Raw genomic sequence first — 26,214 nt, forward strand, 5'->3', positions numbered from 1 at the left:
TGCTGAACCAACCGAACTCCACTCGAAAACAAAACCCCAAAAAATACACAAAAAAGCAACAAAATATGGAATACAAGTATTTCATGGTAAAGACGTATCTTTAATTTTTTTTTCAAGAATTATTATTATTATTATACCATCTTCCACAAATTGCTCGCCGGTTTGTTTACATTCTAAGCAGAAATGATTTTGTCGGACGTTTTGTATAAACTTTTGATTCATCGAATTTGCAAAAAATAAAACTAAAATGCAATGTTTCTCAAAATCCAGTGAATGTGGATCGAATAAAACAGTTATTCCAGTCAATCTCGTCATACATGGCTTATACTGTAGCTGACTCGGTGCTACGTGCCTCTTCAGCTATCAGCTCATGTACGACTCGATTTCATGAAATAACTGATGGATAATGTGACATAATTTATCACAATACATATGTTATTTACCAGCTGGGAGGTCCGTATCGTGAAATACCATGACCGAGGTCAGTATTCAAGGCCGAAGTCACGGTATTTCACCATATGGACCGACCTTAAGCTGGGAAATAAGATATATATTTTTTCTTTACCAAATTCTAACAGAAAACGAGAGCGCCCGAAAGGGAAAACCAAGCCGAGCCGCCATTTTGAATCCTCATTCTTGGCTGTAATGCAAATTGCTTCCTCCTCGGTATACAAGTGCACTTCCATGGCAGGAAACAAACTACATTTTGTCACCTATGTAGTCCCCTATTTATACAAAATTGAGTCATTCAGGATTCAGCCAAGGTTTTGCTCGGCGTTAGCAAGTTACAGATTTTTAGCTTTCTCCTGAAATGTTTTCTTTTATTTCTTCTTCCTCAGGGTAGTAAAACTCGCTTTCGCTGTGAACACTGTCGTTATCGCTATCCATGCTGTAAAATTAATGCTATTCTCCTGAGAAATGCGAAAATAAATGTTGACAAAAATTGCTACTGTGTTTGTTGTTGTGAACGAGCGAGTCGCCAGAGGTCCATAACCAGGGTCCATAACTGGGGTCTGTATTGTAGGATATGGACCCACTCGACAGCCAATCAGAGCGCAGGATTTGGACCATGAAAAAAATAAATAAATGTTATTTACCAGCTGGGAGGTCTGTATCATGAAACACCGTGACCGAGGTCTTGAAAGTACTGAGCGAGGCCCTCTGGGCCGAGGTCAGTATTCAAGGCCGAGGTCATGGTATTTCACCATACGGACCGACCTTAAGCTGGTAAATAATATATTTATCTTTTTCTTTACCAAATTCTAACAGAAAACGAGAGCACCCGAAAGGGAAAACCGAGCCGAGCCGCCATTTTGAATCCTCATTCACGGCTGTAATGCAAATGGCTTCCTCCTCGGTATACAAGTGCACTTCCATGGCAGGAAAAAGAATACATTTTGCCGCCTATGTAGTCCCCTATTTATACAAAACTGAGTCATTCAGGATTCAGCCATGTTTTTGGTCGGCGTTAGCAAGTTAGAGGTTTTTAGCTTTCTCCTGAAATGTTTTCTTTTATTTCTTCTTCCTCAGGGTAGTAAAACTCGCTTTCGCTGTGAACACTGTCGTTATCGCTATCCATGCTGTAAAATTAATGCTATTCTCCTGAGAAATGCTGGCATTTTTAAAAAAAGATTTTTGATAATCTTATAAATAAATCTTATAAAAAAAGATAAATGTTGACAAAAAATGCTCCTATGTTTGCTGTTGTTGTGAACGAGCGAGTCGCCAGAGGTCCGTAACCGGGGTCCGTATCGTAGGATACGGACCCGCTCGCCAGCCAATCAGAGCGTAGGATTTGATGGAAACTGGACCGCGAAAAAAATAATGATATGTTATTGCCACATTGTCCAATCCATCTATTCTCCTTCAACCCTCTACCTCTGCTTGCCAAAACTGAGAAATAAACACACTTAAAACAAATGTTTAAAAGTCTTGGTATAATATAGTATGGATTGTAGAAATAATGGTGCCAAGTTTTGTTGGTTTTTTTTTTTTTTTCCAAAAAAGTTCAACTTTTATTTGAATTTCCTGTATTACTGAATAAATTTTCCTCAGCTCATCTTATACATCGCTGCTATTCCTGAAATATGGCGGAAAATAACACTGGATTATCGGCTCCGGCAAACATTCCTACGCTGACTATTTTGGCTTGCTCGTTGGTGTGAATACTGGGATGAAACGAAAAGCAAAGGAGCACGAAGTAGCAAATAACGTGTTAAGAGCCATCATATTAAACCATTTCAGAGTCTCTTTTTTTAAAGCTGAGGCAGAGCTGCGGTGTGAAATGAAAGTGCACGGTCGCTGATTGGAGCGCTGGGTGAACTCTTACCTTGTACGGCTCACCGAACAGATTGAAGCCGGTGGAGAACAAATCTTCATCCTGCTGCACTTCCTGCGTGCGACGCTCCCACTCCTTCTTCTTCAGCGCTGAACGGTCCTGCTCATAATGGCTGAGAGAAAAAGAGAGAGAGAGAGAGAGAGACGGTAAATACGCGTGCAAGAAATCAAAGGCAAAAACCCACCGCTTTTTACGAGATGCAAGAAAATCTCTTATCTGAGTCCGAGCTGATGTGAAGCAGACGGAAGGAAAGTAAACAGATTGAAGCTTAGCAAAGGACAGCGTTGTGGCAGGAAGCGACAGTGAGAGGGTCTCAGGCCTCAGGGAGAGTTCCTCTCAATTGAAAGGTCCTCAGAAAGCAATCAACACAGCGACTCTTCCAGGAAGCTCATTTTAACTAGTAGCAGAGTCCACCTCACGTCTGTACCGTGAAAGCAGAAGGTGATAAAAGATCAAACTGGTCCAATTCTGTGAAAAAAAAAAACCCAACCTATTTTCATTTCTTCCTTTCCTTTTCGCCTGGCCCAAACTGCATGATGACACAAAGCATGTAAGTAGTGCACTAAATTAGACACCAACAACAGAAAACACAGGTGGAAGTGACTATGCTTGGTTCAGTACCCCAGGGTAAACGTGACATTACCATAACATTACCATAATGGCCTACATTCCTGTAGCAGAGACAGCGCCGTGGCCCGAGATTAACACAGACGTCCCCCAGGACCTGGTAGCATTACTATTAGTGTCTGCCCTTACAGATACACCTCCTAAGATATTTAGATGTCCTGATGTGGCCATTGAAGCTTTCATCTCATCTCATTATCTCTAGCCGCTTTATCCTGTTCTACAGGGTCGCAGGCAAGCTGGAGCCTATCCCAGCTGACTACGGGCGAAAGGCGGGGTACACCCTGGACAAGTCGCCAGGTCATCACAGGGCTGACACATAGACACAGACAACCATTCACACTCACATTCACACCTACGGTCAATTTAGAGTCACCAGTTAACCTAACCTGCATGTCTTTGGACTGTGGGGGAAACCGGAGCACCCGGAGGAAACCCACGTGGACACGGGGAGAACATGCAAACTCCGCACAGAAAGGCCCTCGTCGGCCACGGGGCTCGAACCCGGACCTTCTTGCTGTGAGGTGACAGCGCTAACCATTACACCACCATGCCGCCCCGTTGAAGCTTTCAGCATTTTGCATATTATAAAGCAACACAGTGTGGCACAGGGTCAAGGGTTCGAGTCGAAGCCCGGGTAGAGTTTCATATGTTCTTCCTGTGTCTGTGTGGGGAACTCCACAAAGTCGTAATCGAGTCACGAAACCTCGAGTCTGAGTCAAATCCAAGTCATTAAAGAAAATTTCGAGTCGAGTCCGAGAACAAGACTCCATCCCATACGTGTCAAGTTATACGGTACGGGAAAATGCAATTTTTTGGCTAATGCACTGATTTTCATACGGGAAAATTACATTTTGTATCAGAGATTTTTTTCCGTTACTCCGAGAAAATTTTCTAAGCATCCACCATTTATATTTTAAAAACACGCATGCCCAATGAAACGGAACTATTTTCGATTTATGTGGTTTTATAGTTGCACGTAGTTTTCTCGGTCATTTAAGTCCATCGGCTCGGACTGCCCAGATTTCTGTGACGGCTGCGGAAGTTATGTTCTGCCAGTTTCTCATGGAACACAACATCCCCCCGACTATGGCAGACCATTTTTCCCAGCTAGCAAAAAAAAAAGTTTCCCGATTCAAAGACCGCACAGGTAAGCTTCCTTCATTATGATGATAATTTAGGGAGGCGATACTGGGGGTCGCCGTTTATACAACGGCAACTGTAGTTACCCGGCGATTTCTGGTTTCGCTTCCCTAAACATTTTAATTGCTGATAGACATTATATGTAGACACAGATGACCAACACTCGTTACTACCATCAGTCGTCAGTAAACAGGAAAAGTACTGAATGGTGGTAATGACCGTTGGTAACCTGTCTCGAAAATGTGTCGTTGGGGATGGAAGCAATTTAACACCATCTACATGTTTGCCGTGCTCTGATTTTTTCTTATTGACCAGGAAAATAATAGATGTATTTTGGGGAAAGGTCTTGGATGTAAAAACTGCTCTGGGTGTTGCCAGGTTTCCAACGCTGAAACGACTTTTTACTGCTTTGCTGTGCCTCCCACGTAGCAACGCAGATAGTGAGAGGGCTTTTTCATTGGTTCGGAAAATTCATACTGAAGACAGAAAAAATCTGGCTGCAGACACATTAACTGCATATCTGCAAATGAAAATGAACTGTGATGAGGAGCTACGACTGAAGCCCAAGCAATGATATTATAGCTAGTGCCGAATCTGCAACATCTTTGTACAACAAAACATTCCGAAAAGGAATACGATTTAAATTCTTGTTATAAATTACTGGGAAGATTTTCAATTTAACTTCATAATTTATGAATATTTTCACTTATCCTCGTTTACATAATATACTTGATGTGGTTCCGTCATCTTTAGTTGGATCTAACGCTGCTTGTGGTGTCAACGCTTTTTTCTCAAATGCAACTTTTCCGAACTGATTATATATAATTTATTACATGTAACCTACTATTTTAATTAACATACCTACTTAGTACTGCTGTTATATTTCAAGTAATTTTCTTTGGTGGAATGTAATATTGTAGGTGATGTCGACGCTTGTCAAAGAGAACTTTGTGTAATTTTTATGAAATCTTTCATATTAATACATTTTATTTGCAAAATTGACATCAATAATTCTGGTATTACCGATACAATGTACTGTATATGAAATAATTAAGTTTATAGTGCAGTCATTCTCTTTAGTAGATAATTGTTTACTTGACTGGACATATAGTCCTTTTTAATTCAGTTGTTTTCTCTGGGATCTAAAATTTCTTTTTATTCAGTACATGCTTATTTGATCCCTTTAACTTGATGCAGTGTGATAAATATGCCTATTACAATAGGAGTGTATAATGTGGAATAAAACAATCAGTGCTTTGGATTATATATTGGAATTTTTTCTCGTGTATAAGGGCTCATGGGTGTATGTAAGAGAAAAGTACAGATTTTGTAAGGGCATGGGGAACTAAAGGTTGACATGTATGCCATCCACAGCATTTGACAGTGGCCATTGCTGCCTTTATGTGAAAGCGTCTCTGCTACTGTGTTGGACTAACGTTACTGCCCGACTGCCCCATTTTAGTTCATAGGCTACTTCACTTCCTTCTCTGGGTGGAGTCTTGCCAAATGACGATTGAAGTTCGAGGTTGTCCCCGTCGTCTCCTCGATAGTTCTTCTACATATGGAACACATAGCAGTGCGTTTTTTTTCCCACTGCACGAGAAGTCTGTATAAGCAAAGCAGACAATACTACCTCATATTTACGAGTCCGAGTCCAAGTCAAGTCATCTCTAGCCGCTTTATCCTGTACTACAGGGTCGCAGGCAAGCTGGAGCCTATCCCAGCTGACTACGGGTGAAAGGCGGGGTACACCCTGGACAAGTCGCCAGGTCATCACAGGGCTGACACAACCATTCACACTCACATTCACACCTATGGTCAGTTTAGAGTCATCAGTTAACCTAACCTGCATGTCTTTGGACTGTGGGGGAAACCGGAGCACCCGGAGGAAACCCACGTGGACATGGGGAGAACATGCAAACTCCGCACAGAAAGGCCCTCGCCGGCCACAGGGCTCGAACCTGGACCTTCGTGCTGTGAGGCAACAGCGCTAACCACTACACCACCGTGCCGCCCAATTGAAGGAATAGGACACTTATTATGAATATTGGCTTCAACAAATAATTAACCCTGAAACAAGTAAGTAAAGAGCAGTGTCTCTCTTCAGGGATTTTAAATAGCATCCTGGTAAACTGGCATTTTGAAATAGCATTTTGCTTCTTGAAATAGCGTCAAAAATCCACCCTATATGTTTCGTAAATACATTCAGTCGGTAAACAGGAAGTCGATGTGCAACAGACCTGAAAATGGTATACACGGTATAGAACCCCAAGCTGAAGCTCAGTACCAAATATCAAGCAGTTGTGTTTTGTAGGTGCTGAGAAAAGTGTTATGAAAATTTTGTAAATCCACGCTACATGCTTCATAAATACATTCAGTCGGTAAACAGGAAGTTGATGTGCGACAGACTTGAAAATGGTATACATGGTATAGAACCCCAAGCTGAAGTTTGGTCCCAAGTACCAAGTGGCTATGATTTATGGTTGCTGAGAAAAAGGGTGTTTCAGACGGACGGAGATATGGACGGCTGGCCGGACAGACAGAGGTCAACCAGTATACCCACCTTCTTTGGAGCGGGCGTACACTACCGTTCAAAAGTTTGGGGTCACCCAGACAATTTTGTGTTTTCCATGAAAAGTCACACTTTTATTTACCACCATAAGTTGTACAATGAATAGAAAATATAGTCGAGACATTTTTCTGGCCATTTTGAGCATTTAATCGACCCCACAAATGTGATGCTCCAGAAACTCAATCTGCTCAAAGGAAGGTCAGTTTTATAGCTTCTCTAAAGAGCTCAACTGTTTTCAGCTGTGCTAACATGATTGTACAAGGGTTTTCTAATCATCCATTAGCCTTCTGAGGCAATGAGCAAACACATTGTACCATTAGAACACTGGAGTGAGAGTTGCTGGAAATGGGCCTCTATACACCTATGGAGATATTGCACCAAAAACCAGACATTTGCAGCTAGAATAGTCATTTACCACATTAGCGATGTATAGAGTGGATTTCTGATTAGTTTAAAGTGATCTTCATTGAAAAGAACAGTGCTTTTCTTTCAAAAATAAGGACATTTCAAAGTGACCCCAAACTTTTGAACGGTAGTGTATAATTAGGGCACGAATCAGACTGGAGTACTACAAGCCTGGTTCTCCACCACACACCTTCTCCAGTTTCCTCTCATCTTCCAAAAACATGCCAGAATTAGCTACTCGATGTAAATTACCCCGAGGTGGAAATAAGCGTGTGAATGCAAGTGTACTCATACGGAGTGCATTCCCGCCTCACGCACAGTATTCCCAGGATAAACTCAGGACCCAGCGGATCCATCCACTGAAGAGAACGATGAAGCAAATGCTGTATGTAACAAATCATGTGGATCAAATCAGATGAAAAGATGCAAAGATCAGGTTTAAGGTTAAGGTTAGGGTAAACACCTTTCCTTGCAAACGAGATTGAACCAAGCCCGAACACATTCCACTCATGTATCATGAGCTCAGGTTATATAAATCGATTTTCCGATATTCACTATAAAAACTGGCTGACGTCTTTATTTTCCTTATCTGGTATCATCGGATATTTGTCTACATTAAATCGAATACTAAAACTCCTTTCTCAGTTATCAAAGGTTTTACTAAATACAGTAGCATCAGGATGCGACACCGCTTCTAAGAGAGCGCCGAGCGAGACTGTGAGAGTGATGGATAGGGCCGAGAGACGAAGAGCTGGAATAAGTTTGTTCTCAGTCTGCCCTAGCTATTCCCCAAGCCACTCCTCGGGGTCGCCTGGCTTTTACGCTACGTCTAATCCATCATCAAATTATTCCAGAAAGGGTGTGGAATGGAGCTGGCTGAGAAAAACGAGAGCGAGCCCGGAGGTGACAGCCACTTCTTCTGAGGGTCGAGGAAAAATAAGCGACATAAAAGAAGGAATAAAAACAGTCGAGAGAGAGAGAGAGAGGGGGGGAGGAGATTGACGCCGGGTCCCTTGCCGCCATGACAGCGAGATGTCAGTTATGTTTATGTCAGCTCACCTGACGGATCATTTTGATGTGCTGATAGATCATGTTTACAGCCGTCAGAGGCGTTATCTGGAGAAGAACGCAGTCTCTCGACACTACGTTACCTAGTTAATGTAAAGCAGGATGAGAAAGAGTGGTGGCATCCTGCGAGTTAACCCTTTACGTTCAGGGTTGAGATTTGTAAAAGCCTTGCGGCACAACATGCAGGATTAAATGGTCGAGTGAGCATCACCCTGAACTCTCTCTCTCTCTCTTTCTTCGTCTTCATTGTTCGGAAATGGAGCCTAGTTTGGTTTGTTTGTTTGTTTGAGTTCTATTTTCTTCATTATTTTATTTTTAAAAACGTGACTGATCTTTGTCTGTGAAGCATAATTACATTTAGAGCACCAGGAAATGTTGAAATTACGTCATCATTACACTTCATAGCATGATCTAGAACATCTTGTATCATGATACAAGATGTTCATCTCATCTCATCTCATCTCATCTCATTATCTCTAGCTGCTTTATCCTGTTCTACAGGGTCGCAGGCAAGCTGGAGCCTATCCCAGCTGACTACGGGCGAAAGGCGGGGTACACCCTGGACAAGTCGCCAGGTCATCACAGGGCTGACACATAGACACAGACAACCATTCACACTCACATTCACGCCTACGGTCAATTTAGAGTCACCAGTTAACCTAACCTGCATGTCTTTGGACTGTGGGGGAAACCGGAGCACCCGGAGGAAACCCACGCGGACAACATGCAAACTCCGCACAGAAAGACCCTCGCCAGCCACGGGGCTCAAACCCGGACCTTCTTGCTGTGAGGCGACAGCGCTAACCACTACACCACCATGCCGCCATACAAGATGTTCTAGAGGAAAAAAATTAAGCGGACTTTAGCTTAAAAACTATATTAAAGTTGTAACATCAGTCCGTTGGGCCATTTCCCAGTGTGCGGCCATACTGGATTAGCCAGATACATGGATGACGATGATTAGGAGACGAAAATGAGGGTGGCGCTGCGTGACGTAGGACTCCGCATGTCTTCCTCGTTCCGTCCTGGATAATTCTAGTGGTTTGTGAAGGAGTAGTGTCTTCATCAAGATGGGAAAATGCACCGAGACTGTCATGGCACGGCTGTCCTTTGAAGGAACCGAGACGTTTGGCCGAGCGGCTTCATCAAGTAAAGCGAGGAAACTTTACTCCTGGAAAAAGCAGCAAAGTGTGCAGCGAGCATTTTACAGAAGATTGTTTTGTGGAGGACTTAGATTAAAAAAAAAAAATCACTGTGAAGAAGCGAGACACGAGGCAGAAACGACAACTCAAGCCGGATGCGATCCTGACTTTGTTTCACCACAAAACGCCATTATTTTTGCAGAGAAATGCAAACAAATTGACCGAGAAGTCACGCCCGACCATAATATTATACTATAGGTCGAGTATAGCATGCGCTTGTACACCTCCGCTGTGCTCGCGGAAAATAACGTCACGCACGATGGAGTTATGGCGGCCTCCCTGACGAAAAACAGTCCCGTGCATTTTCGTCACTTTAGTGGTTATATCGTTAAGAACAAACTCGACATGCAGCTTTTTTAAAAAAGGACGGTCGTAAAGTCCGACTTTTCGCTCAATTTGTTGATTTGCTATTTCCTTTAAAACCCCAGTCCGGTTCCAGCCGTCTTTTATTTACGTTCTCATCAACATGTAAACATGCTTTTATCGATCTAATGAAGGAATGATTAATAATAAATAACAAAGTCCTAATTATCATTTTTAAGATTTATATTATGCCTATTTTTTTTGTCTTATTTTCTTCGCCAGAAAACCCAAAGACGCAGCCTGAGTCGAAAGGTATGCACTGCTCAGTCGTGAACAGAACAGATAGTGTATAAAACAACAACAAATGAGTTAAAAAAAAGGCAAAGGATTCCTAATAACCCTACACTGCAAAAAATGGCCTTTCAAAAATAAGAAATAAAAGATTAAAACAAAGCATATTTGCTTGAATCAGGTGAAAAAAATCTGCGAATGGAACTAGTCAAATTTGACTTGGTAAGATTTCTTAAAGTAAGATGAAAAATCGAACCTGTTTTTAGATGAAATAATTCCAAAATAAGATTGGGGAACTTTATTATGCGAGATCTGATTAACTCAAAATAATAAAAATAGTTCTTATAACAAGATCGTACTTCTTACATTTAGCCATTCAAGTCATTTTTATTTATTTCATTTTAAGGGTATTTCACTTAAATTCATGACAAAGTCTTAGCAGTAAAAACTGAATTTAAGATAAATATACTAATATTAGGATTGTTAAATTCTATAACTAAGCATTGCTAGCTTAAAAGATTCTCCTTTTGTGACCTGTAATTAGTAAAATACTCTAGATTAGAGGTCTGCGCGGGTCGGATTTTTCAGTCCCGCTCCCGCCTGCGCCCGCATTGTGCAGTCCCGCTCCCGCCCGCACCCACAAAAAAATTATGATTTTCAGTCCCGCTCCCGCCCGCAAATCCCGCATGATGCAGACATTCGCGTTATTTCTCAGGAAAGTTCTTGTCTTGACACAGCGTGATGGTGCCCCGCCCCCTACTTTGAGTGGATTTGAGCATAAATATCTACAGCTCACGTTCGTTATTATTTACCTTGTTTCTGAATTCAGTATGTAGTGTCTCTAATAATAATAATTAGTGCTGTCAAGCGATTAAAATATTTAATCACAAATCACACATTTTTATCACATGAGAAACCATTGTAATTCTCTGATCAGCATAAAAAAGTGAATGGGCTTGCTTTGTACCAATGGTGTTTATTTTTTTTTTTTTATTGCAAAGCAAAGCTAGTAAGAGAAGTGAATTGATTTACTGCTTGAGTTAGTCTACAACTCTAATCAGAGAGACAGGTTACACAGTGACGGTAGGCTTGACTCAATGCTATCCCAGAAATCCTTCCTGTAATATGCAAATTTGGCCGCCTCTGATTGGACAGCCAAATTTGCATATTACAGGAAGGATTTCTGGGATCGCATTGAGTCAAGCCTACCGTCACTGTGTAACCTGTCTCTCTGATTAGAGTTGTAGACTAACGCAAGCAGTAAATCACTTCACTCATTGTTCTCTTGCTAGCTGGGTGTGAACTGCGAGTCATTAGAGTGATCAAAGGATTTCCCGTTAGGGTGATCAATGGCAAATTTAAGATGCCATTCCTCACTCAATCTGGCAATCTGACTCTCTCTGCAAATTTAGGCATCTTAAAATGTTTTTATTAATGCCAAATAAAATATCCAGCACAAATTATATATGATAGACCTAAATTAATAATTTATAAATTTTATTTCAAACACGTTTTTAGTTAGCGGGACTGCAGCTTATCACCGCTCCCGCCCGCACCGCATATGTGCACTCCCGCCCGCGTGAGCATATGTGCACTTCCGGTCGCGCCCGCAATGAGCTTTCAAAATTTGTCCCGCGCCGCACTGCTTTGCGGCGGGTCCCGCGAGTCCCGCGGGACTCCCGTGGGAGTGCAGGGCTCTACTCTAGATATGAGACCAGAGATTATCTTGAATCAAGTTGACGACACGTGTAGCATTGCAACAAGTTTATTTTTTTTCCCATTTCAACATTCAAACATTAAAACATCTCTTAAGATTCCACTTCCCCAGGACCTCAGGCACCAAAAAATAAATAAATAAATAATTTTAAAAAAAGTCTACGCTTACACAACGCCAAAGCAACAGTGCATTTTGGGGGCACTGACTATTCATGTGTACGAGGGGTTTACAAGATCAGGCACAAAAAAAAAACAACCAACCAACCAACCAAACAAACAAACAAACAAAAACACTGAACTTAACTCACAGCATTCCAAAAAGACCTCACTAAAACGCCGTCCACTCACTCATAGCCTTTCTGAAGGCACTTGTCTGGTCTAGAGTATATGTTTTGAAATGTATGAATTGTAATGAAAGATTCAAAGATTTCAGTAAAGTTCATTTATTCCCAAAACAAGCATACTTTGTTTTATTTTTCTTGAAACAAGATGAACCGCATTTGACAAATGTCCAAAATGTACTTACTTGTTTAAAAAAAAAAACTTGTTTTATTTTCAAAGGTGCTCCAAATAAGACTTTTTCAAGACAATTTGTCTATACAAGATTTTCAAGATGGACTGTCTAAAAACTAGCCTTTCTAGCTAAATGAGGTTTTGCTTGTTGGGCAATTATGTCTTATAATAAGGGTGGCTAGATGTTTTGACTTGAAAATAGACAAATAAACTTCCTAAGATTTTTATTTTTTGCAGTGTAAGGTGGACTGTGTGTAAAGCGTGATCAGTCGGCAGCTGAGCAAAGCCTCGAGGGATGGACGTTTAATGAGGATGAGGATTTTTCTTCCCTTATCCATATGTCGCGAAAGCAAATTTCGAAAATTTGAGTGTCATCAGAAGAGCTTATTTTATAATGGGGCATGACGGCAGGCTGTGGCGGGATATGTCATCGTCTCTGAAACCACCTCATCCCCATCCCCAACCACCGCACCATCTCCTTCCCCACCTTTTTTTTTTTTTTCCCCAAAACCAGATAGAAAAAGGAAAAAGTGAACAGTGATATTCAGGGCAAACTGAATAAATTTAATCTTTGCTGAGCTTCGCTGCTTTTGGACGATAACCAAATAGACAATCTCTCTCTCTCTCTCTCTCTTATACACTCCCTCAGTTTCTTGTTCAACCCCCAACCTAAACACCCTACAACACCCACCCAGCATGAAGGCTGCCCAAAGAAAAATGTAATAACTGGTGAGTGCCTCCGTTATTAGAACGCCACAACAGTGGGTCTGATTTCAGATTTAAGCAGCAATTATTAATTTGAAGCACTGGCTAATTAAAAGTACAGCTAATCATTTAGCCTCTTGTTACAATTATTTCGCTGGATTGTAATTATATGGACCTGCTTATCGTCCCCATTAAGGCAGTGACAGCGGAGGTGGAGATCTGCTCGCGGTTCTTGATTTGGAAGCTCTGGGATGGGATTGATTGCAGGGACTGATAGGGGCCCTTCGTCGGCAAGGTGCCGGTCTGTACGAGCGGGGTGACGACGTCGCCTGAGGGGAAAAATCTCAGTGCTGCGGATGCTAGCGCTGTCTTTCTTCTTTCCGTTTTCCTTTGTGTAAGAAGCCACTATTGTCTCTATCATCTACTGGCGTCCTTAAATGGAAAACAGGATTCGGATCATCAAGGTGATCATTTTATAAAGCCAGAACGGATGGTATAAGATAAAAAAAAAAAAAAAAAAAACGAATGAACGCTGCGCACTGATATTAACCGAATTCATATCCCTGGCTACACAAACCAATCCTCGATGCTGTCGACTTCCTGAACGTGTAATTGCCCACATGGAAATAAGCAGCATTTCAAAATGCCAGCCTTCCTCCAAGGAACTTGGCAAATAGGTGGACCTGCATGTAATATAAATGGCCGTATTAGCCTGGGTTTTGTCTCCAGGAGAACGAAGAAGTGACAGGAGAGTCTTGTCAGAGGGCAGAGCGGCTCTCGGTGAGATTAATGAGTGCCGCTGGCAGTAATTGCCAGGTGCCAGGTTACCACCCTGACCACTGACACCACTTCTCCCAGTGGGATCCGTTCTATCTCCTCAAGGAAGCCTTTGTTTTAGCTCGCAGAGGCTTGACTGCATCGCCGAAACACAAAGGAAGCTTCGGTATTTCATCGTCTTGCATCGCACTACCTGCTCCCTGACCGAAATGCACCGATATATTATTGCAGGAAGGAATAAAACACAACGAAAGAAAGAAAAACGATCCGTCAGGATGGTGTGATGGGATTATTTTCCCAGAGCAGCTGTTCCCAAATGTTTTATTCTTCTCCTACCACAGCAACTGGTCAGATATTACAATGTTTAATTTTTTTTTTTTTTAATGAACAGCAAGTCATACTTTTTAAACATTGATCATGAGATTTAATGTGATGAGTCAAGTTCGTGACTGCTATCGGTTTTGTTATAGCAGCTATAAACAGGAGTTTTCTCACCAGCTTCCTTTTTTCTCTCTCTTTAAGTTAAGAAGACAAAAAAAAAATCAAGAAAAACACAACTTGTAATGTTACTGAGAAACCATAAAGACAAATAACGACACGTTTCCTTAATCTGTTTATTATTATTATTATTATTAGGCTTCAATTGGGGCGGCACGGTGGTGTAGTGGTTAGCGCTGTCGCCTCACAGCAAGGAGGTCCGGGTTTGAGCCCCGTGGCCAGCGAGGGCCTTTCTGTGTGGAGTTTGCATGTTGTCCATGTGGGTTTCCTCCAGGTGCTCCGGTTTCCCCCAAAGACATGCAGGTTAGGTTAACTGGTGACTCTAAATTGACCGTAGGTGTGAATGGTTGCATACATGTCAACCTTTGGTCAATCAAACCTGTATAACCAACCTCCAAAATCCGTATAAGATGCAAATTAAAATAATTTACCTAAAATTTGAACGATAATTAACAATGATATATCCCAGTTACTTTTTATTCAATATTAATAACAATAAACCTTCAGAATGAATACAAAGCTCCAATGTTTGACAAAAACACAAAGTGTTATCAGCGTAGTTACGAAGGAAATACTTCGTTGTTTGGAGACAGGTTTCACCGAGCGGCTATTATGCACGAGACTTCATATTAGCCACAAAGTCAGGAAAATCTGTTCGTAAAATTACATTATAATGACCAAATACAATGAAAAGTATTTTTCCAGTCTCACCTGTGAAAGGTAATCCCATGTGATCTCGTTTGGACGGTAAACCTGTTGGTACAGTTAAACGCAGCACATGAATGAGGCATCTTTATTCTCGGCTACTGTCTAGACGCTATACCAGAGACGGCTGAAGAATCTCCACTTTGCCCCATCCAATATGGTGGCGAGGATGACGTATGATTCTACGCAGCAGGCGGCGTCTATGTTTATATGTCTATGACTTCACGGTTGGCGGGATTCTCGCAATGCGGTGTGCGCATGATCAAAAGTGGAACGAAGTCTCGCTACCACAAGATAACGCGCGATTTCATAAGACTCTTTACTGGCTGTCTGTGGTGTACAGTACGTTTGTAAATGTTATGCGCTCTTTTATCATCGTGGGAATTGATTATAGCTCTAAATAAATATTGAAGGGTTTTTTGAAGAATCCGTATAACTTTATTTATGCGCCCGTATACTACGTTTATTGAATCAAATCCGTATAAAATACGGACATTCCGTATAGGTTGACATGTATGTGGTTGTCTGTGTCTATGTGTCAGCCCTGTGATGACCTGGCGACTTGTCCAGGGTGTACCCCGCCTTTCGCCCATAGTCAGCTGGGATAGGCTCCAGCTTGCCTGCGACTCTGTAGGACAGGATAAAGCGGCTACAGAAAATGAGATGAAATGAGGCTTCGATTGATAGATGTGAAGCATCCAACATTCAAGTCCCTGTTAATGAGTTTTTTACGATAGAAACGTTTGCGTGTTAGAAAGAGCACATTACTATAAATCTATCGCTTACGTCACAACCGTAAGTACTGTCAGGACTGCTGCTATAGGAAATTAATCAGCACTTTCTGATTTGAGAATTCAATGCAGCTGTTGGGATAAAACTGATTAATAACTTCATGAATATTAGAGCTTATTGCGGAACTGTAATAATTAACAGTTATTCCACAAAATCGAGTCGTACATGAGCTGATGGCCGACGAGGCACATAGCACCGAGTCGGCTATAAGCCATGTACAATCAGATTGAGTGGAATAACTGTTTTATTCTTTCCACATTCACTGGATTTTGAGAAACATTTTTATTTATTTTGCAAATTCGATAAATAAAAACTTTATACAAAACGTCCGACAAAATCATTTTCGCTTTGAATGCAAACAAACCGCCGTGATGACAGGAGCAATTTGTAAAAAACGCGATAATAATAATAATTATTGAATTTTTTTTTTTAAAGATACGTTCTTACCATCAAATACTTTTCTTCCATATTTTGTTGCTTTTATTTTTGTATTTTTGGGGGGTTTTGTTTTCGAGTCAAGTTTTTATTTCATCCTCGGTTTGTTGAGCAACACGCGCCGCCGTTTTGTTTTTGTCTACTCACGGTATATAAGCTGATATCCTAGTAGTAGAGTGAGTAGCCAATCAGAGCGCGCAACTGCTTATATCCGGTGAATGTGGACAGAATAACAATGATATTATAATATCATTATTATTTTTATGCATCCATCCCAACATATAGTCTCGGTCAAAAGTTTGGACGCCCCTACTTACTCATTCGTACGTTTTTCTGTGTTTTCTACACTGTAGAACAATACTGAAGACATCAAAATTATGAAGCATATCTGGAAGTATGTGGCAAACAAAAAAGTGTTAAAAAACAAAACGCGTCATATTTTAGATTCTTCAAAATAGCCAGCGTTGACCTTGATGACACTTTGCACACTATTAGCATTATCTTAACCAGCTTCATGAGGGAGTCACCTGGAATGGTTTTCAATTAACAGGCATGTCTCGTCAAAAGGTGATTACTGGATGAGTTTCTTGCCTTCTTCATGAGTTTGAGATCCAACAGTAAATAATAAAGAATAAAAATACAGTAAACAGCCCGATTCAACACCACAACTGGAGTAATCCATACGGTATTATGTCAAGAACCGCTCAACTAAGTAAACAGAAACGACATCCATCATTACTTTAAGACATGAGGTGTCTTTAAATTCATAAAAATAAAGAAAAAAACATTGAATTAGAAGGTGTGTCCAAACTTCTGACTTGGATATTCAAGGGCCCCACCTTTAGTAACTAAGGAAGATGCTTCTCCAAACTAGACACTAGTATATTATAACTGTAGTTATATAAGCACACAAACGCAAAGTATTTTGCAAAAATATTTGACCTCTTGAGGTTGCTCAAAGACTGCACTCTTAGAAAATAACGTACATTATTAAAGTACCTTTAGTGGTACAATGGCTTGTCGCTGGGACAGGAACCTCTAAGGTACTTATTTGTACCCTTTTATATACTGCTTGGGAAAATATGTGTACCTTTTTGGCCCTAAAAAGGTAGTCATAGTTTATGTACCTTGAGGTCTAATAATGAGCCCTTGGGAGTATATTAGTGTAGACTGTACCAAGGGGGATAGAAACGGACTCCTACTGTACGCCTGTTTCTGACCGAGTGTTGTCTAAGTGCAATAGTTAGGGCCCGATCCCACAACACTGATAACTATACCTATACCTATACCTGCTCCAGTCTGGAGCAGTCACACCACAACTATAATCCTGACTATTATATCTATCATAAGTTTTTTTTCCACATTATTCCGGGTCATACTGTACAGCTTGGACTTCAAAACAACCCATGCACAAACTCCACTGGTTGATAAAATATGGATAGGTCACGGATTACGGAAATATCGTAAAAAAAGGATACAAAATACAGAGCGGTTACGGATTTGAATTCGGATGCATCACGGATGCTAATAATTTATGGATCGGCCACGGACGTTTCGGTATATTCCAGACTGGTTACCGATTTTATAGAGATGATGCATCATGAATAAAAAAAATCAAGAAGTCGAAAACAATTCAATGTTTCGACTGCCGAAGTTCATAATTAAAATATCTTACCTGCATGTATATGTTTACTTTATTCATTTACTATTGATATTTCACGGAAAAATCGCATATTCGTGAATAAAAGATCTGTACTTAGTATTATATATACAGTGTATATATATATATATATATATATATATATATATATATTTTTTTTTTTTCATTGAATCCATATTCCATGATTTCATGATGCAACAAGGATGTACAAAGATGCCCGGGGGAAAAATAGCACATGCTCAGACAATGTCACATGTAAACAAGTAACTGATTGGTCAGATGTTTTATCGGATCAGGCAGGTCCAAGCCTGGAAAAATGGCTCCAGAAGGAATTTCACTGATACGGATAAACCCAGGCCTGGGCTATAGGTATCGTTATTGGTCTAGTGTGAGCACCAAGCGCATAAACTACCGTGGACTGGTTTATTTATAGTTATCGTTCTAGTTATTGGTACTGTGCAGCCGGGCCTTTAGAGTAAAGCCAGTATCTCGCTGGGCTGCGACAAACTGCGAACGTCATTCGCGAGAGAGTTTCAAAAGTGTCTTGAAACATTCACGGGGCTTCTCAATTTCCTCGCATGAGTCGCAAAGTGTCGCTCCTTCATCGCTGAAATTTTGAATTGAATTTTTGAATTTTATTTATTTATTTATTTATTTATTTATTTATTTCGAACATGTATAAAAAAATGTATGTAACTATTTGTACATACAAAAGAAAGAACACGAGAAAGTGACAAAAAAATTAATAAATAAAATACATAAAGAGCTAAGACATTACAATACACTGCACATTGTTCGAAAAAGGACAATACTTTTTTTTAAATTTCCCACCCCTTTTTAACTACCCCGAAATCCAAACTTCATTAATACACCTATAAAAATGTATACCATATATACACTTCATGAATATCTTTATAATTAGAAAAATAAATAAATATATACGACACACCATATATATACACACTTCCTAAATATCTATATAAATATTTAATTACAAAATAAATATATACTACATTCCATATATACACTTCACAAATATCTATATAAATATATAATTACTATATATATATATATATATATATATATATATATATACATATATATATATATATATATATATATATATATATATATATATATATATATATATATATATATATACACACACTATATATACCATATATACACTTCATAAATATCTATATAAATATATAATTACAAAAATAAATATCTACTACATACCTATCCCTGTAAATATGAATATACTCAACAAAAATAAAAAACTTTACACTCGTTTCAAAGTCAATAATTTGAACATTTTGGAAAATAGGTTTGAAATAACGATTGTATTCAACTATCTTGTCATTAACGATGCTATAGCATACAGATCATGTTTGTCATGGAATCGGTTCCATCGGAAATGCGACGACAATGTCCATGATCAAAAACTGTGAGTCACAACTTAATGAAATCATGTCAATATCGGGTGTGTCCTCCATGGGCGTTCACAACTGCGATACAACGCAACTCATGGATTGGATGATGCGTCTGAACACAGCTTGGGGAATGCGCCGCCATATTTGTACCAATATGGCACCAAGCTCCTGCAAGTTCTGTGGAGGGTTCCTTACGGTCGGCTGTGGTGCCAGTTTGATGGAGACGTGTCTGGAGATTATGGATGGTCTGTCGACTGCATCCCATAACCCTTGCAACATCAGTGACGGATGTTCCCGTATTCAGCATGCCAATGGCACGTTCACGCTGAATGTTTGACAGTCGTGGCATTGCAAATTAACGAATAATTAACCATGAAACCTTGTTTTTCTGAGATGACACTCTACTCTGCTACCGTGAGATCAAGTGCACGTGTATCAATAGGTCACGTCACTTGTGTCACGTGGAAACGTGATTTTAGCGTGCAGTGCTCTCGCACGTGCTACGTAGGCCCGACCAGTAGAATGAATGTGTGACGTAATGCCCTTGACAATGCATTTAACCATAATCACAACAAGAACTCTTTCAAGAAAAGTTTCTAAACACTATTTGAAAAATAATGAGTGTCAAGTTTTTATTTTTGCTGAGTATATATAAACTATCCCCATAAATAAATATATACCATATATACCATATACTAAGTTAGTTCTAATATAACAATCAACTCTATTCTATTTATCCCTCATCATCCTCCATTGACATACTTCCTCTTCTATATACTTGTTTAAAAATATTTTTTGTACCTTTTGTTAAACAGATTTATATTTGCACTTTGTTTTATTTCTGTCTCCAGTCTGTTCCATAAAGTCACCCCACAGCTCGATACGCACATGCTTTTCATATTTGCTCGAACCTTTGGTTTTTTAAAATTTAGGTCTCCCCTTAGATTACAGTGGTGCTTGAAAGTTTGTGAACCCTTTAGAATTTTCTATATTTCTGCATAAATATGACCTAAAACATCATCAGATTTTCACACAAGTCCTAAAAACAGATAAAGAGAACCCAGTTAAACAAATGAGACAAAAATATTATACTTGGTCATTTATTTATTGAGGAAAATGAGCCAATATTACATATCTGTGAGTGGCAAAAGTATGTGAACCTCTAGGATTAGCAGTTAATTTGAAGGTGAAATTAGAGTCAGGTGTTTTCAGTCAATGGGATGACAATCAGGTGTGAGTGGGCACCCTGTTTTATTTAAAGAACAGGGATCTATCAAAGTCTGATCTTCACAACACATGTTTGTGGAAGTGTATCATGGCACGAACAAAGGAGATTTCTGAGGACCTCAGAAAAAGTGTTGTTGATGCTCATTAGGCTGGAAAAGTTTACACAACCATCTCTAAAGAGTTTGGACTCCACCAATCCACAGTCAGACAGATTGTGTACAAATGGAGGAAATTCAAGACCATTGTTACCCTCCCCAGGAGTGGTCGACCAACAAAGATCACTCCAAGAGCAAGGCATGTAATAGTCGGCGAGGTCACAAAGGACCCCAGGGTAACTTCTAAGCAACTGAAGGTCTCTCTCACATTGGCTAATATTAATGTTCATGAGTCCACCATCAGGAGAACACTGAACAACAATGGTGTGCATGGCAGGGTTGCAAGGAGAAAGCCACTGCTCTCCAAAAAGAACATTGCTGCTCATCTGCAGTTTGCTAAAAATCACATGGACAAGCCAGAAGGCTATTGGAATGTTTTGTGGATGGATGAGACCAAAATAGAACTTTTTGGTTTAAATGAGAAGCGTTATGTTTGGAGAAAGGAAAACATTGCATTCCAGCATAAGAACCTTATCCCATCTGTGAAACATGGTGGTGGTGGTATCATGGTTTGGGCCTGTTTTGATGCATCTGGGCCAGGACGGCTTGCCCTCATTGATGAAACAATGGATTCTGAATCATACCAGCGAATTCTAAAGGAAAATGTCAGGACATCTGTCCATGAACTGAATCTGAAGAGAAGGTGGGTCATGCAACAAGACAACGACCCTAAGCATGCAAGTCATTCTTCCAAAGAATGGTTAAAGAAGAATAAAGTTAATGTTTTGGAATGGCCAAGTCAATGTCCTGACCTTAATCCAATTGAAATGTTGTGGAAGGACCTGAAGCGAGCAGTTCATGTGAGGAAACCCACCAACATCCCAGAGTTGAGGCTGTTCTGTACGGAGGAACGGGCTAAAATTCCTCCAAGCCGGTGTGCAGGACTGATCAACAGTTACCGGAAACATTTAGTTGCAGTTATTGCTGCACAAGGGGGTCACACCAGATACTGAAAGCAAAGGTTCACATACTTTTGCCACTCACAGATATGTAATATTGGATCATTTTCCTCAATAAATAAATGACCAAGTATAATATTTTTGTCTCATTTGTTTAACTGGGTTCTCTTTATCTACTTTTAGGACTTGTGTGAAAATCTGATGATGTTTTAGGTCATATTTATGCAGAAATATAGAAAATTCTAAAGGGTTCACAAACTTTCAAGCGCCACTGTATATCCCCCCTCTCTCTCTCACTAAACATTCCTTGTATAGTTTTTGGCAATAGATTATTTCTCGCTTTATACATTATTTGTGCTGTTCTGAATTTGACCAGATCCATAAATTTCAACATGTGTGATTTTATGAATAGTGAGTTTGTGTGATCTCTGTATCCTGTTTTGTTTATTGTCCTTATTGCTCTTTTCCGTATTGTACATGTTCAAAAAATTCGTGCGACAAAATTTCTCTCAAAATAGCCGCAAATGCGTCGCTGGTGTCGTAAAGCCGTCGCGAACCCTTCTCAAATCAGTTTCCGTGAGGCTTCCTCTACTTCCCTACCTGCCGAGGGAAAGCCGGGCTGCGACAGCCTGCGACTAGTTGGAGACACAGCAATTGCGGTAAAATATGCGAATATCAATTCAGTCTGATTCCAAGCGAAAATTGTCGCTAATTCGCATATTTTCTCGCAATTGTTGTGTCTCCAACTAGTCGCGGGCCGTCGCAGCCCAGTGAGATACTACCCTAAGATTTTAAAAAATGAATGAATTAATTTTTTAAAATATATAATTAAAAGATGTTTCCAAACGTTTGACTGGTACTGTATTTCAACAGAAGTTTAAAACAAAACAAAACAGCTGCACTGCATTACGACAAAATCGCTCTTGTCTATCTCCATGGCCTGTCTGACTAACAATGCAAGTGCTCTGTGATTAACTACACGGGCCAATTAGAGACTGTGTCTGGAGTCTGCACTATATCTGAAATGTCATCCTATGAATATTGCAGGAGCGAGCTCAGGCGAGTTTCCAGATTTTGACCCAATTTAGTAAACAGGCCTCCCCGTGCTGCAGGACATCACCTCACTGTCTGCACGCAGAAAAGCTCTGTCTGACAATGCAGGGATTTTACACCAGAGACATGCAGGGGATCTAATAGCCAAACTCTCTGCTTGGTCATGAGTCAAACAGATGAAGCGAAATTTTCTTATAATATAACAAAATGACCTAAGCGCAGAACTCGCAGTAATCAGAAGCGGATATTTCAGCAGCTGCACGCCAATTACGCTTTAATGGCCACTGTGTTCAAATTAATGTCTTTTTTGTCTGCCACGTTTCACATTCGCATTGAGAGGAATTTACCTCAATTATGGTTTAATTGCAGATCTGCAGGCGAAGTTTCCAGCCGGTGAAACTGGGAGTAATTTCTGTTTATATTGAATTTCAGTTTTAAATTATGGTCAAACGGCACCATATATGGTCGTGGTTTCCTGACAAGTTCCTGTTTACTCAAGGAAAAAAAAGCTGTGGGACACGGATTTAAAAAAAAAAAATCAGGAGAATACTTTATTCTGTATAGTAATGTAAATGTGTTTAGTATATTATTTAATACATTTAACAGTTATTCCACAAAACCTCGTCATACATGAGCTGATAGCCGATGAGGCACGTAGCGCCGGATTAGCTGTAATCCATGTACGACGAGAGTGAGTGGAATCATTACTTTCTTTGATCCGCATTCACTGGATTTTGAGGAAAAGAGCATTTTTCTTTTTCTTTTTTTGCAAATTCCATCAATAAAAACTTTATACAAAACGTCCGGCAAAATCATTTCCGCTTAGCACGTAAACAAACTGGTGAAATGACAGAAGCAATTTGTGAAAAATGCGATAATAATTATTATTTTTTTCGCGGTGTGGTTTCCATCAAATCCTGTGCTCTGATTGTCTGGCGAGCGGGTCCGTATCCTACGGTACGGACCCCAGTTACGGACCCCAGTTACGGACCTCTGGTGACTCGCTCCTTCACAACAACAACAAACATAGGAGCATTTTTTGTCAACATTTATCTTTTTTTTATAAGATTTATTTATAAGATTATCAAAAATCGTATAAATTTTTGCCGGCATTTCTCAGGAGAATAGCATTAATTTTACAGCATGGATAGCGATAACGACAGTGTTCACAGCGAAAGCGAGTTTTACTACCCTGAGGAACACAAAATAAAAGAAAACATTTCAGGAGAAAGCTAAAAACCTCTAACTTGCTAATGCCGAGCAAAAATATGGCTGAATCCTGAATGACTCCTATTTGTATAAATAGGGGACTACATAGGTGGCAAAATGTAGTTTTTTTCCTGACATGGAAGTGCACTTGTATACTGAGGAGGAAGCCATTTGCATTACAGCCGTGAATGAGGATTCAAAATGGCGGCTCGGCTCGGTTTTCCCTCTTGGGCGCTCTCGTTTTCTGTTAGAATTTGGTAAAGAAAAAGATAAATATATTATTTACCAGCTTAAGGTCGGTCCGCATGGTGAAATACCATGACCTCGGCCCAGAGGGCCTCGCTCAGTACTTTCAAGACCTCGGTCACGGTATTTCACAATACGGACCTCCCAGCTGGTAAATAACATATTTATTGAAAAAGAAAAAAGATATGTCCTTACCATCAAATACTTTAATTCCATATTTTGTTCCTTTTTTGGGGGGGGGTTTGTTTTCGAGTAGAGTTTTTATTTCATCCTCGGTTGGTTCAGCAAAATGCTCTGCCATTTTGCTTTTCTCTACTCATGGTATATGAGCTGATAGCCTAGTAGTACAGTAGCCAATCAGAGTGCACGATTGCTCAGATCCAGTGAATGTGGAGAGAATAATATCTGATATTCAGGCTTATAGTAGCATATACTGCTACAGCACACTTTGTGAGCAACCTTGTGCATAATGGCAAAAGCATACTAGTCATATGACGATAATTTACGTAGAGGTGTCAACAAGAATATCGGAGCATATTCTTGGGAACAATATCTTAGCAGGCAGAGACATATTTTAAAAAATAAAATAAACTAAAATAAACAGCATGTTGCTACAATAACCCTAGCGTATGGTGGATGCGACTGCTCCATGCTAACAGCATAAATGACAAGTAGTGCAATCTGCTCGGAAATTTTACCAGCCAGACACCAGAGCTCCGCCCCCTTGTTTTCAATTGGTTCACAAAACTGTTGTTTGCATATCTATTGGTCGAAATTCACCGAGATAATGTTCGGCAGAAGTGAAAGAAACCACCACCAGAAGTAAAAGCGCATCCCGTTCAGTGAACTGGCCTTTCCGCTAGATGAATTTTATTCACATTTTGTTCCAAAAGCACATTTTTCAGATGTTTCCAGGATTGTCTTGGCAAAGAGAAGAAACTCACAAACACCACAGCTGAACCATAGATGCTGGCAGCGCTGCGTTTTGTTCATATCCATATTTTGAACACAGCATTGTTAAATGCACTGAGTTTGGTGGGAGTACTGGTTGGTTGTATTCTCACGTTTGTGTTACTTAACATACATTTAAAATGTAGAAATACTATATATGGAAAGTAAACGAATCAATACATGATAATTACATCATAATTTCAAGCGCATCAAATGTCATTTCCAAGTTCTACACCGATATCTAATAAACACTAAGTACAAGATAATCACAAGCAGCGATCGACGGGGTCCAAGCATCCTTCGCAAATACCACCCCTAGTGGCCACTTCTTATGTAGAACAAACAAGAAGCCATAGATGAACAGACTTATCAAGTTTTGTCACGGTCATCGATAGAAATCTACTCACAGATTAAGACACAGTGGCAATTATATCAAATTTGAACTTAACCCCACCACGTGCAGATGATCACACTCCAGTCTGAATTAACTACCTCAGAACCTAGTCTTGAACAGCTACTTAAAGGAGAACTGAAGTCATTTTTAAACTTGCTTTATTTCTTAATTAACATCTGATTCAATTACGTTTTCGGTTTTAGTAACCTTATATATATCGTGACTCGTATTGGCAACTAATTGCAATTAAATATTATACTTATCGGCCTGTTTGGTTTATAGCCATGTTGAATTTGGTTCGTTTGGTCCATGGCAGGCGCCGCTTACCCGCGCGATCTTCACAAGACTTGTGCGAGACTTCGAAACGTCAAGTGTCAGCCAGGTGTCAGTGCCGCCATTTTAAAAACTGTTTTCCAAACTAAATATTGCACAAAAATGAGTTTAAATGACGATTACTGGCTACTTTCTTCAAACTTTCCTGATTGCTATCAAAACAAACAAAACTTCCGGCTTGATTAGGTCAGCATTCGAAAGAGGGTGCGTGTGTCTTTTGACAACATTGGCAGATGTTGGTCGCTTTGATTTCTGCTGTACGTTTTACTTCCGTCCTACGATGTCTCGCACAGGTCTCGACGAATCTCATTTACGGCCATTGCTTTGACATACGGACTGATATATTACAGATCATATTTCAAACGTTCATAACTTCCTATAGCAGCAACAAAATAGCCATAAAAAATGCATTCCTATATTCATTAAAATGAGATAAATAGAATTTTGATAATAAAAATTTGTCTTCATTATCGAATATGCCATAATTGCACTTTTGTTGATTCTGAGCTCAGGTTGTTGTCTGGGTGTCTGTGACCCATTTCGACCAACAGGGAACGGATTCCA

At 40.0% G+C, this 26,214-nt stretch overlaps 1 protein-coding gene across 3 annotated transcripts in view; it reads right to left on the reverse strand.

Annotated features, from left to right (window-relative positions):
* Positions 1–26,214, reverse strand: part of aff2 (AF4/FMR2 family, member 2) — a 601,714-nt gene that overhangs the window by 464,023 nt on the left and 111,477 nt on the right. For all 3 annotated transcript variants that reach the window (XM_060927383.1, XM_060927382.1, XM_060927380.1), the window contains one exon: positions 2,330–2,450. In XM_060927383.1, coding sequence (XP_060783366.1) covers positions 2,330–2,450 — 121 coding nt within the window. The remainder of the gene's footprint in view (positions 1–2,329; positions 2,451–26,214) is intronic.

The sequence above is a fragment of the Neoarius graeffei genome, chromosome 8, assembly GCF_027579695.1.
Source record: "Neoarius graeffei isolate fNeoGra1 chromosome 8, fNeoGra1.pri, whole genome shotgun sequence".
Classification (NCBI taxonomy): Eukaryota; Metazoa; Chordata; class Actinopteri; order Siluriformes; family Ariidae; genus Neoarius; species Neoarius graeffei.